Source organism: Festucalex cinctus, chromosome 10 (genome assembly GCF_051991245.1).
Source record: "Festucalex cinctus isolate MCC-2025b chromosome 10, RoL_Fcin_1.0, whole genome shotgun sequence".
NCBI classification, from domain to species: Eukaryota; Metazoa; Chordata; class Actinopteri; order Syngnathiformes; family Syngnathidae; genus Festucalex; species Festucalex cinctus.
In genome coordinates this window covers 11,790,877-11,810,514 of record NC_135420.1, presented here as the reverse complement: position 1 = coordinate 11,810,514, position 19,638 = coordinate 11,790,877, and the positions used below count along the sequence as shown (strand labels likewise).

Sequence of the window (19,638 nt, the reverse complement as noted above, 5' to 3'; positions counted from 1 at the left end):
GTTTTAATCCAATTTTAGTCGATGAAAAAAAAGAGCAATTTTAGTCGACTAATTTTACAGTTTAGTCCATGTTTTCCTTTAACTTTTATACAGAAAATTCTAACACCTATTTGTAACTGCGGTTAACATGCAAGACACATTTAATACAAGTATGTCTTCATAATTTGTTCAATGAAACATGTTGAACTGACAATAATATAACGTAGTTTTCACCTATGCATATAAAAAAGCGAATAATTGCTTGAGATTAATTTTACGGCTGCACTGAGTGGTTCTTTTCTCCCACCCACGTTTTTGTTTAATTTTCATCTGAAAAAAAATAAAAAATGTGACGAAATGGGACTAATTTTTCAAAATTATCACTGCATTGATGCAACATTGTTCTGTCCTATCATCATATCAAACAAGTTTTTACAATTGTAATGATTTTTTTTTTTTTTTTTTTTGTAGGCTTGTTACATTTAAATTGTATATGTTGTTATATATTTGCTAAAATGCTTTACACTCATATAAACTTTAATTGAACTCCTTTGCACCCAGCTTTGCATCAGCTTAAAGGGAAATTGAGTAATACTTTTTGATTTCCCAATAGAGAGATAGACTAGTCCCGTTTTAGTCCGATCAAAATTTGATTTATGGCCTCATCGCTTTGATGTGCTTTGATGTGCTTTGACGTCATATGACAGGAACGATAAAAATGATCGATCGGGGGGTCAATAGGTCACGATCAAAGGCCGCTTTGATGACGTCGTATGAAAGGAACGATAAAAATGATCGATACAGGGTGCCGATAAAAGGATGTAGGGTTAGGATTTCAAAGAGTAGGAAAAAAACGGGGAGGGTGGGGATGGGGAAGGAAATGAATTGGGAGGGGTGTGCGTCTGTGTATCTGTGCAGCATGAGGGGGGAGGATGGGGAGGGGGGAATGAATTGAGCATGATGAACCCCAAGAGGAGGGTCCAAGAAGGAGGAGGTAGAAGGAGGAGGAGATTATATATGACTGCCTTTGATCAATGCAAGAATCGTGGTAGGTAGGATCCCCCACACACACTAAGCGAATTCAGATGTCAGGAAGAGTGAATAGGGAAAAACAAAAACAGGAAGATGAAGGTCCATGTGTGACCTTTTGAAAGGTGCGAGGGAGTACACGATATTTTAAAGGAGATATGACACGATGAGATGACCGGTGGGTGGCTTTCCTCTTTTTGACCATGTCTGTTTTTCTCATATTGACACGAAGACGAGGTGAGATTTAAAAGGAATATAAAAAAAAAATAGGTGGGGGACTGAATGGGTAGTGGGGTACGGTTGTTTTATGACTTTAGAAGAATGTGCGGGCGAAGCGGATGGCTTTCTTTTTTCTTTTTTTTTTGTTTCCTTCCAGATGTTGTAAAAAAAAACATACGCGCGCGCACACACATACACAGATCCAAATACAGACTTATATTTGAATAAGATGTATGAATAAAAGAATGAAAAGAATTACGAAGGGTTGGCTCTTTTTTTTTTAAAAAAAAAAAAGAAAAAATGTAGGAGGAGCTTTTCGATACAGACATTTTGTAAGAGTGAAAAAGTCCCTCACAATCATACCTTGAGGTAAGAGAGAGAGAGAGAGACGCGAGAACATGATTATGGAAACTTTTGTGACATTACAAGTGAGACATTCTTTAAAACCAAGAATTTGACCGCAGCAGCTGTTTTTACGGAGATTTCAACGCCCTACAAATGGAAGTACAAATGATTATTAAACCTGCTTGAGTGAAAGTTGGAGAAAAATTGTGCCCGAGTGAGGGGTGGGGTGAACTCGCGGGGGGCGTGAATGGGGGCTTCAAAATGGTAGGAGGAGAGAGGAGGGGTGGGGAGAGGGGCGGGGCTTCAATTGGCATGAGGAAGACAGATAGGGAGGGGTGAATGGGGCTTCAATTGGCACTAGGAGAGAGAGAGAGAGTGGGAGATGATGCGTTGCAAAAAATAATTGTGTATTAAATGCTGTCATGAGGGTTTGTATTTTTAAATAATGTTTGATATCAATGAAACGGTGGATGATGAATAAAAATAATGTATTTTTTTTAAATATTTAAACGGTTGCTTGTAAGATTAAATATATTATCCTTTTTATTTGACTGCGTATAAATGAAATATCTTAGAATTAATACCTAGGATGGTTTTAGTGGGTACTCATGTAAACCTTTGGCTATAGTAGAGGTTGTTTTAAAAAAAAAAAAAAATCTTTAAACGGTTGTTTGTAAGAGTAAATATATTATCCTTTTTTATTTTACTGCGTATGAATGAAATATCTTATAATTATTACCTTGAGTTATTTCAATGGATACCCCTGTAGGCCGGGTGTAGTTTTATTTTTGGGGATAGGAGAGTAGCTATTTTTTTTTTTTTTTAATTATTATTTTTATTTTAAGAAAACAGAAGGTGAGGGAGGCACTCTTATTAGCAGAGCGCACAAGATGTATTAGCTCTTCTGCAGATGTGTACTTTTCGCTATATGGTTAAATTTCCTAGAAGGTTAAATGTTTATTTTTCTTATCATTTATTTATTATTATTTCTTATTTATTTATTTATATTTTGTATTTATTTATTTTTCTTACCGGTATGATTAACTTGTATTACATTTATGGCGTCTCGCTATCATCTTAAAACACATCTCTGACAAAAAAAAAAAAAAAAAAAACATCTATCTTTGCATCGTTTTAAGGTGGCCGGTGTATTTTGTACAAATAATATATGGATACTTATTGATTTCTGATCAATTTTTACTCGTACATTTACCTACTATTGCTTTTAAGCGTATGTTAGTTACTTGTATATGAGTGCATATTCTAACTTTCCCATTCACTTCTTGGTTCCATTCCATCACCCCTGCGAGACCGGACACGACTACTTAATATCACTAAAGTCTGTTCAAAAATCATTGGACACCCTGTCAGAGCCTTATCTCCCTTTTGTGACCGACAAACTTTACGCTCTGCCCACCGAATCCTGCTCGATCCCTCTCACTCACTTCATCGAATGTTTGAGTGGCTTCCATCGTCTCAGCAGGCTGAATCGCTGTGGGTGTGGCTAAGCGCTGTTCGCCAAGAAAACAACGCCGGTTTTAAGGGCCTAAACTGGCACAGAAACACATGAAACTTGGCACACACATCTGGCCTGGCAAAATGAGCAATATTTTATCGTGGATTGTGCTATTTTTACAAAAATGAATCAATAGCGCCCCCTAGAAATTTTTAACGAAACAGCCCCAGTTGTACGTTTAAGCAAGAGCTACAAAAATCTTTAGGTGTATTAGGGAGCCCAAGACCTACAAAAAAGTCTCTTGGACCCATATGCTAAAATGAACAGGAAGTGAGCTACGAATTTTTGAATGTCCCATTTTTTACGATTTTAGCACATTTACAGGGGGAATACTTTTGCCCACTTCTCCTTCATGTTTCATCCGACTGACTTCAGACTTGACCTGGGCCATGTCAAGACCTGAGCCAACGACAGGGGGAAAAATCTTGACTTTTCGAAATACTATATGATGAGGGCGGGGCATCAAATTTTGTGTTTCGCAATGAAAAAGGATATGCTTAATAACTCCCCGGTACATGCTCCAAAAAATTCCAAACTTGACATGTATGTTTAAAAGTCAAGGCCTGAAGCTATGTCTATGACAACATTCAGTTATATATGCAGCGCCACCTAGCCCTTGAGGGATGAAAAGAAAATACCCCACTTACGGTATTTTTACAAACATTGTAAACTCATTGTAAGTGTGATAACTAAGTCATTTATGAATATTCTTTTAGTTTCCACCACTCAAATTGTTCACTGGTATCAGACCGATCCAAACGTATGTACTTTTTCATTTTGTTTTATTTTTTGATTTCCCCTTTGGACAATAAAAGCAACATTGTGCAATGAGTACAACAAGCGATAATGTGTGTATATATAGTTTTACAAAAAATACCAATCAGGGCAACTCATTGCCTAAAAATAAAAAAGGACGCTGAATTTTGCAGGTCTTAACAATCACCAAAACCCGTTGAGCTTGACACACACTGGCAAAAAAATATTCCACATGTAAAGGTTTATTATGCCATTTTCAAAGAAATTCTGCTTCCAATATGCCAGTACCCCAATGTGCAAGTACCCCAACGTGGCCCGGGCTGCGAGGGCCCTTTATAGCTGCGCGCAGCTCTAGTTTTAATTGTGATTTTAAACCAGTATATTTATTTTTTAACTTTAAAACAGTATTTGTTTAATTAAAAACTGACCGAAACCCACAATTGGAAACCCAAGTTAGTCCTAACCTCAACCGTCCAGGGATGCACTTCTCTCCAGCAGATCAAGAGTACCTGGAGTGGATCTGCTGGGGACATCGAGATCGAGTACTGCACTTCAGCCTCTTCCTAGCTCTGCCCGGCTCACTGAGGTTTGAGTGTTGTAATTTTCGATGCTCCATAATGTGTCTTATAAAAAATAATATTCCGTCATAAGACGGTGGGATCATTACATCTGCAAATTTTGTTGGGGGGATTTTTTTTTTAAACCATCTTGAAAAATCCGGTGGGCGGAGTCAAACCTTGAAGTTCACCCGACGTCGAGGCACGCCTCGAACTGCACTCTGCATCCAGAGGGCTACTATTGTCCGCACACGCACAGTCCCACTGATCAGTGCACAGTCCACAATCCGCAGTATTTCAAGTTGGAGGGGAGTAGCAGGCAGCACGTTTGAATCCGTCTGAACGTGGTAAGTGAAGAAGGTTTATATGGTGTGAAGTTCACTGAGTGCATTTCATTCTGACTGTATATGCTGCGCACGCTTTTTTTTTTGTTTTGGTTAATAATCGATAACTTGATTACCTATTGTGGCGCCCAAGGTGAAATTTGCTTTGGCGCCCCTACTTGATCAAACATAGCTTTACTAAAGAAATCGAAAAGCATTGCTTTTAAAAATGTATTTAATTTATAAAATGACAACACCCATATAATGTTTTATATTATTTTCTCACTTCTATTTTTAAAATCATCAAAAAAAATAAAATTATCAGACAAAGATAACCCTGCCCGTGAAAGATAAAATGTAGTAGCTATAGTGTTTTTATTTATTAGAAAAATATTGAAAGATATCCTACCTTGTGTGAAAAATTACTGTACTTACCCCTGCAATATTGTAACTGTTTTGGCTAACTTCTTGCACGTTTTGGGCCACCCTCACGCAATAACTGAATTTCTATGGAGCCCCTCTCTGGTGCCAGGATATATACAAAAATCTTTGCTCATCTGTCCCCACAGTTTACGAATCATTTTCCACAGTTTACTGCGCTGTTAACCTTGCCTGCAAAATGAACAGATTACTAAAGTCTAGGAACAGATTAGCAAACATTTTTCTTTCCTCATACCATGACACCAGAGGGGCTCCTTAGAAATTAAGCATTTTCTATAAGATATGTATTTCTCTTTTACTCAATTTCTTTTTGTCTTTCACTTTCTGAAATAAGCCAGCATAATGCTCATAAACTAGAAAATCTAGAACCTTTCATGACGTACTGTCGAATTGTCAATACTGTATTAACATGAGTGCAAAGATTATCATGAATCCCTGATAAGGTCAAAAGGTCATCAATTAAAAAAATGACCAAATCAGTAGCATACAGTAGTATATTTTATGTTGATAAAACACGTTTTGTTTTTTGTATAAATTGGGACCGCATCTCTATTATTGTCTTAATGCAGAATTGTGTCTATTCATGTGAAAATGACTATATGACGGTGCATTAGGGCCACGTACAAATATGTTTTTTAGCGGGGGGAATATTTGAGAACAAATACAAAAATTTACGAGAAAGACTTTGTGACATTTTCAAGTGGCAAATTTGTGAGATGATGACACGATGGTCCCATATGCTGTTGTAGGCAGTGCCTGTTCAAAGTGAAAATGCTAAATATGATGGTTCAAAAAGCAATTATATCTCCTTATTTGGAAAACCGACTGAAAAGTATGATTTAATGACATCTTCCACCATAGGCATTTTCCACACTTGGGAATTATTTGTGACTACATTATGTAATTTTCCACTACATAATGTTGCAAATATACACGATTTTTTTGTTTTGTAATTTTGTGAGTTTTTTTTCTCAGAATATTACCCACCTCTGAAAAGTATACGTATATTCACACGTGGCCCTAATACGCTGTCTCATGACTCGGCTCCTGTTGTGCTTTAGCAGCAATTAATGCCGGGCATTTTGTGATGGGATTGGAATTTGACAAGTTGCAAACAATAACTAGTTGACAGATATGGGTTTTGATCATCCATAGACACACATTTACAATGTATCAGATACATATTGATGGTAAATGATCCTAGCTAGGAAATGTTTTGTGTTCTTTTTGTCTTGCAGATGTCCTCTAGATGATTGTTGACAGCCTCGTCGAGCACTAGGACCCAGAGCACACCACCACACACACATTAAAGAGGAAGAACACTGGTGCGATCAGGAGAGGAATTGGCGCCGTCAAAGACTGAAGGACGGAATGGAAGACACAAAGTGGAATGCTGAAGCTCAGCCTTGGCAATGTCATTACAAAAAAAGTGAGTAGATTGAAGACGGAGCAACCAGCAACTTGACCATCAGAGGCTGATGGATGGCACACTGACAACAACATAAAACATGGCCTATCTGATTTGTTTTCTTCTTTGCTTCCTACAGACGACCGTCAGCTGCTGGCAAGGGAAGAAGAGGTTGTTTTTGCGCCACAAGCCAGGACCTCCAGTGTAAAGCAGGAGGTACCAGAGAACTACCACATTAGAGAAGAGGAAGTTTGTTTTCAAGGACTGGACGAGGCTGATATCGCACGCTCTTCAACGTGTGTGGAACGTGAAGGAGAAATAAAAACAAAACGGGAGCCTGAAAGCAGCATCTTAACAACAAAAGCTGATGGAAACCAAAGAAATGGGTTCGAATCAGACAACCACTTGGGTCCACTTCCACATGTTGAAGACGATGTGGAGTCAGACTCTTCTGATGAAGATGAAGCCCAACAACCTTTGAAGAGCAAAAGAGACAATGAAAGTGACACTTGCGACACAAAGTACAAAATTTTCTGTCGCGTTTGCCATCAAAGATTCCAACTTTGGTCACATTTGCGAGCACACATGCCGACACATGTGACAACACAGACAAAAACATCAGGGGAGAAAACACATTCCTGCTCATTTTGTGGTAAAATCTTCTCAAAAAGGCATGACGTCACCCGCCATGTGAGAATGCATGCTACAGTAAAAGAATTTTCCTGTTCAGAGTGTGGTAAAAGTTTCACTTTTAATCAGCGATTGACCTTACACATGAGAGTGCACACTGGAGAAAAACCTTTTCCCTGCTCAGTTTGTGGCAAAACATTTTCAGTCAAGGTAGGCCTTTCAAAACACATGACGACACACACTGGAGAAAAGCCATTCTCATGTTCTGTTTGCGCTCGTAGATTTTCTACTTTGGCTGGTGTGAATTTTCACATGCGAACACACACTGGAGAAAAACCATTTTCGTGCTCAGTTTGTACTAAAAGTTTTACTTCGACGGGTAATTTACAGAGACACATGAGAACACACACTGGAGAAAGACCCTACAGCTGCTCTGTTTGTGGTTTAAAATTTGTTCAAAATGAACATTTGGTGGCACATATGAGAACACACACAGGTGAGAAAACGTTGAGCTGTGGTGTGTGTCACCAAAGATTCTCACGTAAGCAACAAGCTGACAAACACAAATGTTCTGGTGAGATCAGCAGCTAGTGTTGTCAAGACCACACCAGCCAAGACATAATCGAGACTAGAGAGTCACAGGACTTTATGTCAGAGTGATAGTGCAGGAATTGCACAAACATGTTTTAATTAACAACTCTTGACATACTTTTCGAAATCCACTCCTTTGCATTTTTGAAAACTAAGGCAAACAACAGATTAAGACTCTTAGACATTCCACGAGTGTGAAAGGTATTAAAACTTTTTACTATATGGGCTGTTTATGATGTATTTTTGTAATACAATATTTTATCTTGTTGCCACTGATTGAATGTCATCACCATGACAAAAGTCTTCGGAGGTTCTATTTTTGCTTAAGAAGTTACTGAAAACAAATCTCGAACTTACTTGCCTTTTTTCTTTTTCACCACTCAGTCAAAATTTTCGCCCTCGAATGTGTTTGAGGCAAATTAATTCTCAATTTGCTTCTTTTTACTAAGACTGTAATCTTTATGCATGTTTGTTTACATATACTGTGGTTTACTATGTAGTAATTTACAATAAAAGCTGAAACTCAAGCATTTGTCACCAATCGTTTTTGGATGTTCCGTTTTATTGAAAGCAGATCTTGACCTTACTTGCTTTTTTTCGACTTTTTGTCTCACATTTTTTCCCCTAGCACGTTTTTCTGTATGGTGCATGTGCTGTCAAGATTTAATGTATGGGGTCAAGAGGTCATGAGAACTGTGAAATGCGTGTGCACGCGTGACATCTTGCAGAGTAGAGAGAAATAATAATAATCAGATGAGATGTTATTTTTATTATATTACAGGAGTGTTAATTGGCCTCTATACATTTTAAACATGTTTTCTAAAGTGTCCGGGTTAGTAGAAAGCATCTCATCTGAAAAAAGCGTATCTGTTAAAACATTTTAAGGGTTGTCCTGGCTAATTAACTAGTCCCAAAACTCTTTGATTTACTATTTTATTATATTTGGCTGATATAGGCATATATAATTCCAGTGAAACTTATTAAATGTGATTATTATACCCGATGCTTCAAATGTAAGGAAGTTAAAAAAAAAAAAAATGTTTGCGCATTATATTTGGCAATGTGATAAGATAAAGACATTTTAACAAATGTACTGAATAAAGTTAATTATGTCTACGAAAATCCCTCAAGATATTAAAATGGTGATAATGCAGGTTGTAAATTTATCAATTTCACAGTGTTACAAACTCAAATGAATATAACCCTTAATTATATATATTTTTAAAAAATGGTTTAATCTGTGAGAGAGTACAAGTTGATGGACAGAATGCATTTTTTTCTTAAGACTGGATGGGTCTGATATCGTATGGATTCTTTGTATGAAATTTATTGAAAATGTTAAATATGACGTATAGGGTTCATTTACATCTGGATTACAATTGAAAGTATTATTTTTTTTATTTATTTTTTTTAATGATGGCCTACATAATCTAATAGATGGTGGTTAGAATTTGTTAAAAAAAATGGATATAAAAAATTATATATAAAAAATAAATATGGAAATAAAAAAGGGCAATATATATACATGTATATGAATAAATAAATACATTTGTATTTAATTTTTGAATTATTGTTTTTATATATCCATCCATCCATTTTCTTGACCGCTTATTCCTCACAAGGGTCGCGGGGGGTGCTGGAGCCTATCTCAGCTGGCATTGGGCAGTAGGCAGGCTACACCCTGAACTGGTTGCCAGCCAATTCACTTATAGTCATTAATTTATTTATTTAGTCACTAATTTATTTGGAATTTTGGAAGTTTTGGTCCTCCATATCACAGGTCTGAATGAGAATACTCACCCAAAGTGTTTTACAGTTCAAGTTACATTAGCGCCTCCTCCTCTTCTATTTATTTATGATTTAAAAAAAAAAGACCAGCCCTCTTGAATACGCCGTTCTTTAACTTTTTATTCCATCAAACTTATTCATTTTTAGTCACGACCTTCGTCTCTGTATCTCCAGTCAGTGACTTTGTAATACTTCACAGAAAACTTTATTCTTTTTTAAAAACATGCATCAGATCCGGGCGGCACGGTAGTCGAGTGGTTAGCACGTCCGCTTCCCAGTTCTGAGGTCTCCGGTTCGAGTCCAGGCTCGGACCTTCCTGGGTGGAGTTTGCATGTTCTCCCCGTGCCCGCGTGGGTCTTCTCCGGGTACTCCGGTCTCCTCCCACATTCCAAAGACATGCATGGCAGGTTAATTGGGCGCTCCGAATTGTCCCTAGGTGTGCTTGTGAGTGTGGATGGTTGTTCGTCTCTGTGTGCCCTGCGATTGGTTGGCAACCAGTCCAGGGTGTCCCCCGCCTACTGCCCAGAGCCAGCTGAGATGGGCGCCAGCAGCCCCCGCAACCCTTGTGAGGAATAAGCGGTCAAGAAAATGGATGGATGGATGGATGCATCAGATCCCCGTGCAGGGCCATTCTTTTTTTTTTTTTTTAAACATCCCTCGCTCTCTCAGCGCCGGTTGTAAAACCATTACTCTTTTTTTTTTTTTTTTTTTTAAGAGACCTTTGATGACTAGGACTTCAAAAACTCGCATTCTCATAACACATCAATCATTTTTATGATAACTGTCATATAATGTCAGAGACAGAAGCAATGCCATTTTAGTCCAAAATTTGATTTATGGCCTCGCCACTTTGATTTCGGATGACAGGAGCGATAAAAATGATCGATCGGGGTCAAGAGGTCACGATCAAAGGCTGTGTTTGACGTCATATGAAAGGCGAGATAAAAATGATCGATCGGGGTCAGGAGGTCACGATCAAAGGCTGTGTTTGATGTCATATGAAAGGCGCGCTAAAAATGATTGATCGGGGGTCAAGAAGGTCACCATCAAAGGCTGTGTTTAATGTGCTATGACAGGCGTGAAAAAAATGATCGATATGGGGTTACGATCAAAAGATATTGGGTTAGTGTTTCAAAGAGCATGAGATGTGCATGAGCGGAGGGAGGGGTGTGAATCCCCTTCATCAAGTCAGTCCAGGAGGAGGAGGGAGATGTATGCGTGGAAGCAATGTCCCAAGGGACTCCGGATGAGGAGGAGGGAGTGGGAGGAGTTTACGACGGTTGCAAAAGATGTGTCTTGGATTCTGTGATGAGGGTTGCAAAAAATGTGTATTAAATTCTATGATGAGGGTTTGTATTTTTAAATAATGTTTGATGTAAATGAAACGGTTGGTGATGAATAAAAATTATATTCCCCCTACAAAATGAGGGTTATGAAGCAAAGATGCGTGTGCGTGCGTGTGTACATGGGCCATGACTCGTGGTTGGGGGGCGGAACATCTTACAGAGAAGAGAGAAATAATTACCGGTATATATTATAGGACGTTGATTATTAGATGAGGCGTTCTTTGTTACGGTATTATGTTAATTGATTTCTCTACGTTTGAAACATTTTACAAAGAGTTCGAATGGGCAATGTTTGAGCCAGTCAAAAGGCAGCAAACTTTATACTTGATTCAAACTTTATTCTTTAATTAGCTAGGACAATGTACTGTAAGGAACTTATATTTTATAAATCTTTGTAAGATTAGATATATTTTCACATTATCCTTTTTATTTGACTGCGTATGAATGAAATATCTTATAATTAATTCCTCGGATGGTTTTAATGGGTACTCATGTAAGCCTCTGTCTATAGTAGAGTTTAGAAAGTATTCTGATTGGAAATATGTATTTATTGTGTTATGGCTATACTACGTACGTGAAGTAGGGTGTAGTTTTATATTTTGGGGTAGGAGAGTAGCTGTTTGTTTGTTTGTTTGTTTGTTTGTTTGTTTGTTTGTTTTAAAGAAAACAACAGGCAACGGAGGTATTCTTATGAGCAGAGTGCACAAGATGTGTTTGCTCCTCTGCAGACGTGTACTTGTGACAATTTTCCAATAAGGTTAAATGTTTTTTTTGTTTTTTTTTTCAGTTGTGTTACTGCTAGTGCTACGTGTTTAAATTTGTGTCTATACGATTTTGAATGGACCCGTCCGTCACTGTGCGCATCGCTCAAGCTCCATCAGGTTGGATGGGGAGCATTGCTGCTGCACTTGCCGTGCAGTTGCTACTGCACTGAGCACCCTGCTTTACTAAATTAGCAGACGCCACCCAAAAACCCTTTGTAATTACCAATTCACTTGGTCCATATGCTGACCGAAACCCCCACTAGGATCATATCTCATGAATTACAGGCATCATAAAGTCTTGACTTCCTGGGTCAGACTGGTGTCTGCTCACAGATGTGCAGCAAGGGCAAGTTGGCATTACACTCGTGACATTTCTGAGGCTTGCTGGAGATGCTTTTTTTTCCTTTCCTTTTATTATTTTTTTGAACATATAAACAAATGAACAGCAGAGATAAAACAAAAAACAACAACAATCAAAATAGAAGAAAATCCCAATAACATAATCATTCAATTAATCATAACTTACATGTTCAAAAGGGAGTAGGAAGAAGTTAAAAACTTATCTAGTCCTACCCCTTTTACTAAATATATTTAAACTTATTTCATTATTAATACAATTTTCATTTACTGATTATTAAAAATAATAATAATAAAATAATAAATGATATATATAACCCAAGTTATATATATATACACACACAAGTGCACTTAACCTATTCACATTTACCAAAAACATATATACATAAATTTACTAAACATATACCATAATACCTATCTAGATCACTTACACATACTCACATGTACATTTTTCATATACTGGCTTGACATAGATAATTTTTTTGAATTTTACTTTTAAACATTTTTTTAAACTCCAGCATTGAATCACAATTTTGCAGAGCAATTTCCAATTGATTCCACAGATCAACACCTTTTACAGATACACACCTTTGCTTAATATTTGTTCTTGTTTTGGGTTTTTTGTACACACTTGTACCCCTTATATCATAAGGACTGTGTCTAATTTCAAATAACTTCTGAGTACTGTGGCAGAGTAAATTGTTATAAACTTTATACATTATTTGTGCTATTTTAAAATCCACCAAGTCATAAAATTTCATTGCATTTAATTTAATAAATAGTGGATGTGTTGGCTCTGTATACTTTGATCCATTAATAATTCTTATAGCTTTCTTTTGCAATTTGAAAACGGTGTTAGTATTTGTTTTATATGCCATTCCCCATAATTCCACACAATAGGTCAAATATGGTAATAATAATGAACTATATAATATATATAATGATTTCATGTTTAAAACATCCTTACTTTTATAGAGTATCCCTATGATTTTTGACATTTTCCTTTTAACAGTTTCTATGTGTGGCTTCCAACATAATTTATCATCGATAATAATTCCAAGGAATTTATTTTCATTCACCCTTTCTATTTCAATTGAATTCACCATAATTTTGACTTGATGAGTGATTTGTCTCGTGCCAAAAACTATGAACTTGGTTTTATTTAAATTCAATGATAATTTATTTACATCAAACCATTTTTTTAATATATTCAATTCATACTCCACAGTAGTCAGAAGCTGCTTCAGGTTTTCTCCTGAACAATAGAAAGTTGTATCATCAGCAAATAAAACACTTTTCAATGTTTTTGAGACACAGCAAATATCGTTTATATACAGTATAAATAATTTAGGGCCGAGCACAGACCCTTGGGGAACTCCATGAGTGATCTTCATGTGTTCTGATTGTACATTATTAAACTGCACATACTGATATCTATTTTCCAAATAACTTTTCATCCACTTATAAGCTAAACCTCTTATTCCATATTTCTTTAATTTATTCATTAATATAGAATGATCTATAGTATCAAAAGCTTTTTTTAAATCCATAAAAATCCCAACAGTAAATTTTTTATTATCTATTTCGGTAGATATTGCTTCTACAAGCTCCATGACTGCCATTGAGGTGGTCCGTTTTTCTCTAAACCCATATTGGGTTTCACTTAAGAGCTTATGTTTCTCAATAAAATTATCCAATCTATATGAAAATAATTTTTCTAGAATTTTTGAGAACTGTGGCAACAATGATATTGGTCTGTAGTTATTAAACGTGTGTCTTTCTCCACTTTTATGAACAGGAATGACTTTGGCTATCTTCATTTTTGATGGAAATATACCAGTTTTAAATGATAAATTACAAATATATGTAAAAGGTTTTACAATATATTCTATAATACTTTTTACTAATGTCATATCAATGTTAAGACAGTCAGTAGACTTTTTATTTTTTAATGTTTTCACAACATTTAATACTTCTATATCATTCACATCATTAAGAAACATTGTGGATGAATTATTTACAATGTTCTTATCTATTTCACGTTTGTTTCTTGGCTCTGGGATTTTGTTTGCCAAGTTGCTGCCCACGTTAACTAAATATTCATTAAAATTATTAGCTATGTCAGAAATTTCATCAATTACCATATCGTTATCTTTTATAAAATATTGTGGAAAATTTGTTTTTTTAGAACTTTTTTTAATTACATGATTTAGTGTTTTCCATATTTCTTGTGTATTGCTTTTATTCTGTTCTAATAATTCATAGTAATAATCTTTCTTTCTTATTCGAATAATATTTGCTAATTTATTTTTATAGATCTTGTACTTTGTTTCAGCTTCCACAGTTCTCAATTTAATAAATCTTTTATATAAATTATTTTTCTTTTTACATGCATTCTGTATCCCCTTCGTCATCCATGTCTTATTTGGACCTTTATACTTTCTTGTAATCTTAATTAATGGACAATGTTTATTATATAGAGAAATAATGGTTGACTGAAATTCACTATATGCAATATCAGGATCGTTATTTGAATAAACCTCAGACCAGTTGTGTTTCTCTAAATCCAACTTAAAGGCAGCCATGGAGCGTGTTGTTCTTGCTCTAGTTTCAAATGTGTAAGTAATCGGCTTCATTTTTTTATCAAAATAATCATAAAAAATTGCAAAAATCGGGAGGTGATCACTTATATCATTAATAAGGAGTCCACTTTCTATTTTAAGGTCAATTTTATTTGTGAATATATTATCAATTAGTGTAGCTGTATCGATTGTTATTCTACTAGGTTTTATAATAACAGGAAATAAACTATTACTATACATCATATTTATAAAATCAGTTGTTTTCTGATGTCCATTAGGATTTAATAAATCAATGTTAAAATCACCACACAATATTCGCAATTTTTTATCATTTGTATAACTAAGGATATCTGTTAACTTATCGTTAAATGTATCAAGACATGATCCTGGTGTCCTATATATACAACTTATAATTACGTTTGACATATTTTTTATATGAACTTCAATAGTTACACATTCCATTACATTATCCACAGTAGTAGTTAGATGTTCAATTTTACTACATTTGAAAACCTTATCAACATATATTGCAACTCCTCCTCCCCTTCTGTTTTCCCTATTCATTGTAAACAATTCATATCCTTCCATTTCTATATCGCTTATTTTCTCATTATCAAGCCATGTCTCTGATATGGCTATAATTTGGAATTTATTTATTTTACTCAAGCATTTTTTAATTTCTGTAAAGTTTTTATATAGACTTCTACTATTAAAATGTATGATTGAGAATGCACGAAAATCCTTACTTACATTTGCATTGAATTGCTCATTAGTGTGGTACTCGCAGGCAAGGTCATAGTTGTTACTACATAAAAATGTATCTGGGTCAATGCCATTTTCTGGATCAGATGTCTTATGTTCCGTATAATCAAATATTTGTAATTTTTTTGTGTTTGGGTATAGATTTTCCATTCTAGTATTTGTCAACTTTTCGTCATCAAGTGTACTGTGTCTTCCTTCATTTTATTGATGAGTTGTGTTGGTGCAAGTGTCTGGGTGTGCTTGTACGGGGATGAATTATAAGCTTGTCGTATTTTAGGTAGGCAATCTCTCCTCTTTCCCGTGCTGCTTTCATTTCTGGTATAAGTTCTTTCCGTTTTTTTCGAACAATATCAGTAAAATCCTCATTTATGTATATGTTTGTGCCCTTAAGATGTTTTGTTTTTTGTAGAATTTTTGTTTTATCTTTGTATTTTTCAAATTTAACTGTAATTGTCCTGGGTCTGGTCCTCCCAGTTTCCCGTTTGCCAGTCCGATACACACGCTCCAATTCTATCTTCTCCTGAAATTGTAATTTGTCTCTGAATAGTTTCATTACTTTATCTTCGGTGTCAGTCCATGTTTCTCCTGGTGATTCTTCAATTCCATCAATAATCAGATTGTTTCTTTTACACTGTCCTTCTAAATATTCCATTTTATCATTTAAAATAATTAAACTGTCACATATTTTGTACATTTCAGTTTGCATGGTTTTACCGTTTTCAATGTGATTAATTTGAGTTGTTTTAAGCTCATCCACCTCCTTTTGCGTATATTGCAGACTCCCCTTCACTTCTTGTAGTTCTCTGGTGATATTGTCAATGCGTGCATTAGTTGAATCCAGTATTATTTTAACAAATCCTTTAAATTGTTCCTGTTGTTGATTTAGGAGTGTATTGAAAAGTTCGTTTTGTTGTTGTAGCATTTTGTTTACCTGTGTGAGCGTTAAGTAGTCCTCCTCCGGTTTTGAGTCCTGTTTCTGTTTTGGTGGCATGTTGTTGTCCAAAGTATCCTGAGATTGAGGGTTCCCCCTCCTTCTCTTCCCCCTCGCCGTACTGCAGTCACGTGTAAATGGCGAAAAACAACGATGCAGGCAAGCCCGGTGAGCAAAACAGGCAAGCCCGCCGTGTAGCAGCAACTGAGAGACGATCAGGCAAGTCCGGTGCGCAACGACGACGGCGGAACTGGGCAGGCCCGGCGTCGAGTAGCTGCGGCGGTCGATTCACCAGGCAAGCCCCGGTGCGTAGCGATGATGGCAGAGCTGGTCAGGCGCCGCGTCGAGAAGCAGCGACTGTCAATCCAGCTGACGAGCCCGGTAGGCAGCTGCAACCAGAGACCCCGGCCCGCCGAGCGGCAGCGACGGCGAAACAGGCTGGCGACAGCGGAACTGGTGGAACAGGCCCCTGAGCAGCGGCAACGGTTGTTCCGGCATGCAAGCCCGGCTAGCAGTTTCGACGGTGGAACCAGAAGCTCCGGCCCGCCGAACGGCAGCGACGGTGGGACAGGCAAACAGGCACAGTGAGCACGGTGATGGCAGAACTTTGGCGTGTTTAAGGATTTAAAAACGTCGTAAATTAAACGTTGTGAATTAAAACTTACAGACACGGGCCCCGTAACAGGGCCCGGTGATGTAGTTTATCTCCATATAATTAATGTCGAGCAGCAAGGCAGCAGCGTCACTTCCTCCTCCGTTCCCCCTTGGAATCAGTCTCAAGTTTATCAGTGTGTGTTGCAATGCCCATCATTGTTGGGGGCTGGTGGACATTAATTAGCAGGGTTGGTTAGACATCTGACAGGGTGTGTAAAATCGATTTTGGTATTGGCCTATGTGATGCTTCAGGCTGAAGTATACTTTGTATTTATGCATAAACAATTCTATACTTTCGTTAGCAAACTAAGAGAAATTTAAAAACCTCTCAGTGACATCTCATCTAGGTGGGCGTGAAAAGAATGCTTTTCAAAATCTTCTGGTAAGAAATATAAGAGTCCTTTCTAATGTATGCATTTTTGTAAGAAATTATATTGATAAAAGTTTTGCATTGTTTTAGAAGAATGTTATTTTTTGTTTTTCAGAGAAAAATGAAAAAAAAATCCAACATGTTTTTGATCAAATGTTTTTTTTAGATATTGGCATAATTCCACATACATATGTCTAAATTTATGGGAGCTTCACTATTCCTTGCTTTTAATTAATGAACTCAAGCTTTATATTTTGTCAATTAGACACTGTTTTGTTTTATTTGTAATTTGTGTTGAGTATAATATATTTGTTTTGTACAGCTTTATTTGTAATACATTTATAAATATGTATGTTCAGTGTTTATTGATGTCAAAATGTAAATTGCAAGCTAATTAATTAATGTAAATTACGTTTGTTAAATAAAGTTGGTGGGAAAAGGTTGCAAATCATACCAGGAAAAAATAGCTTGTGAGACAATGCAGTAATCACGGCAAATCCTTGGGTGGCGGTAATGCACTACGGGAGTTTGCTACCTGCCGTTCAACGCTAAACGAAGAAGTTCGCTCCCTCCGCCCTGCAGCGCGCAGTTCGAGGCGTGCCGCAACATGTCCGCCCTAAACGTTTGACTCCGCCCACGCGGCTTTGGACCTCTTCTTTCTTTTTTCGTTATTTAAACCAGTATTTTTTTTTAAACTTTAAAACAGTATTTTTTTTTATTATTAAAAACTGACCGAAACCCACAATTGGAAACCCAAGTTAGTACTAACCTCAACCGTCCAGGGATGCACTTCTCTCCAGCAGATCAAGAGTACCTGGAGTGGATCTGCTGGGGACATCTAGTACTGCACTTCAGCCTCTTCCTAATATATGGTCTATTGTACATTTGATGAACACTGATGGTACTATGCTGAGCTATGAGCAATTTTGTGGCAGATAGTTTCTACCCTCCTAGAATTTAATTTGAACGTGTGGTGAAAGTGCTGCCTAAGGAAATTGTTTTTCTGACAAAAAATATACTTGAGCATCAGTGTCAACCCACCATTAATATTCAAGGGATTTCTCTCACTGACAGAAAATGCACAAACAAGTTCATTAGACAGTGTCTCACTGGTACTCTTTTCCCTGGTAAAAGCAACAATAATAACATTGGAAATAAATATGATAAGTCAGACATTACAAACCTAAGATCACTTTATTTGAAACTCCCTATTCCACCAAAAGTGAAAGAGACACACTTTAAAATTTTTAATGCTGTTTATCCTGCTAAAGATTTACTCAAAAAACGATTTAAAATAGATGATAATGCATGTGCTTTCTGTGAGAATGGTGTAGACTAGAGACTATTTTGCAGGTTGTAAATTTATCTATTTCACAGTGTTACAAACTGAAAGGAATATAACTCTTAATTATATATATAAAAAAATTAATGGTTTAATCTGTGGGAGAGTGCAAGACGATAGAAAGAATGCCTTTTTTTTTTTATTAAGACTGGATTGGTATGATATTGTATGGATTCTTTGTATGAAATTTACTGAAAATGTTAAATATTACATATTTACATCTCGATTACAATTGACAGTGTTATTTTTATATATATATATATATTTTTTTATGATAGCCTACCCAATGTAATACTAGATGGTGGTTAGAATTTGTGCAAAAGTGAAAAAAAATGGATCTAAAAAAAATATAATTTGAAAATTATATATAAAAAAAGAAATATACATGGAAATAAAAAGAGCAATATATATGTATATATGAATAAATAAATACATTTGTATTTAATTTTTGAATTATAGATTTTATATATCCGTTTTTATTTTCTCTTATAGTCATTTATTTATTTATTTAGTCATTTATTTATTTTGAATTTTGGCAGTTTTGGTCCTCGATATCACAGGTATGAATGAGAATACTCACCCCCAGCATTTCACAGTTAAGTTTCATAAGCTCCTCCTCCTCTTTTTATTTATCCATCCATCCATCCATTTTATTGACCGCTTATTCCTCACAAGGGTCGCGGGGGCTGCTGGCGCCTATCTCAGCTGGCTCTGGGCAGTAGGCAGGGGACACCCTGGACTGGTTGCCAACCAATCGCAGGGCACACAGAGACGAACAACCATCCACACTCACACGCACACCTAGGGACAATTCGGAGCGCCCAATTAACCTGCCACGCATGTCTTTGGAATGTGGGAGGAGACCGGAGTACCCGGAGAAGACCCACGCGGACACGGGGAGAACATGCAAACTCCACCCAGGAAGGTCCGAGCCTGGACTCGAACCGG

At 36.5% G+C, this 19,638-nt stretch overlaps 2 protein-coding genes across 2 annotated transcripts in view; one reads left to right on the top strand and one right to left on the bottom strand.

The window, feature by feature from the left end:
• Positions 1–17,081, bottom strand: part of LOC144026791 (amyloid-beta A4 precursor protein-binding family A member 3) — a 36,385-nt gene extending 19,304 nt beyond the window's left edge. Inside the window, exon 1 of the mRNA XM_077533794.1 lies at positions 16,325–17,081. The gene's annotated coding sequence lies outside the window, so the exon portion shown is untranslated. The remainder of the gene's footprint in view (positions 1–16,324) is intronic.
• On the top strand, positions 4,542–8,296 carry LOC144026792 (uncharacterized). Its single transcript, XM_077533795.1, has 3 exons — positions 4,542–4,748; positions 6,404–6,594; positions 6,713–8,296. Exons 2-3 carry the CDS (start codon positions 6,537–6,539, stop codon positions 7,792–7,794), a joined length of 1,140 nt encoding a protein of 379 aa, XP_077389921.1. The 5' UTR covers positions 4,542–4,748; positions 6,404–6,536; the 3' UTR covers positions 7,795–8,296.
• Positions 17,082–19,638: the final 2,557 nt, after the last annotated feature.

What these genes read in the sequence shown, in the direction of transcription:
- LOC144026792 (XM_077533795.1), top strand. Translation starts at nt 6,537, where the DNA reads ATGGAAGACACAAAGTGGAATGCTGAAGCTCAGCCTTGGCAATGTCAT. An exon ending in GCAATGTCATTACAAAAAAA is followed by an intron (nt 6,595 to 6,712) that starts GTGAGTAGATTG and finishes TGCTTCCTACAG; the next exon opens with ACGACCGTCAGCTGCTGGCA.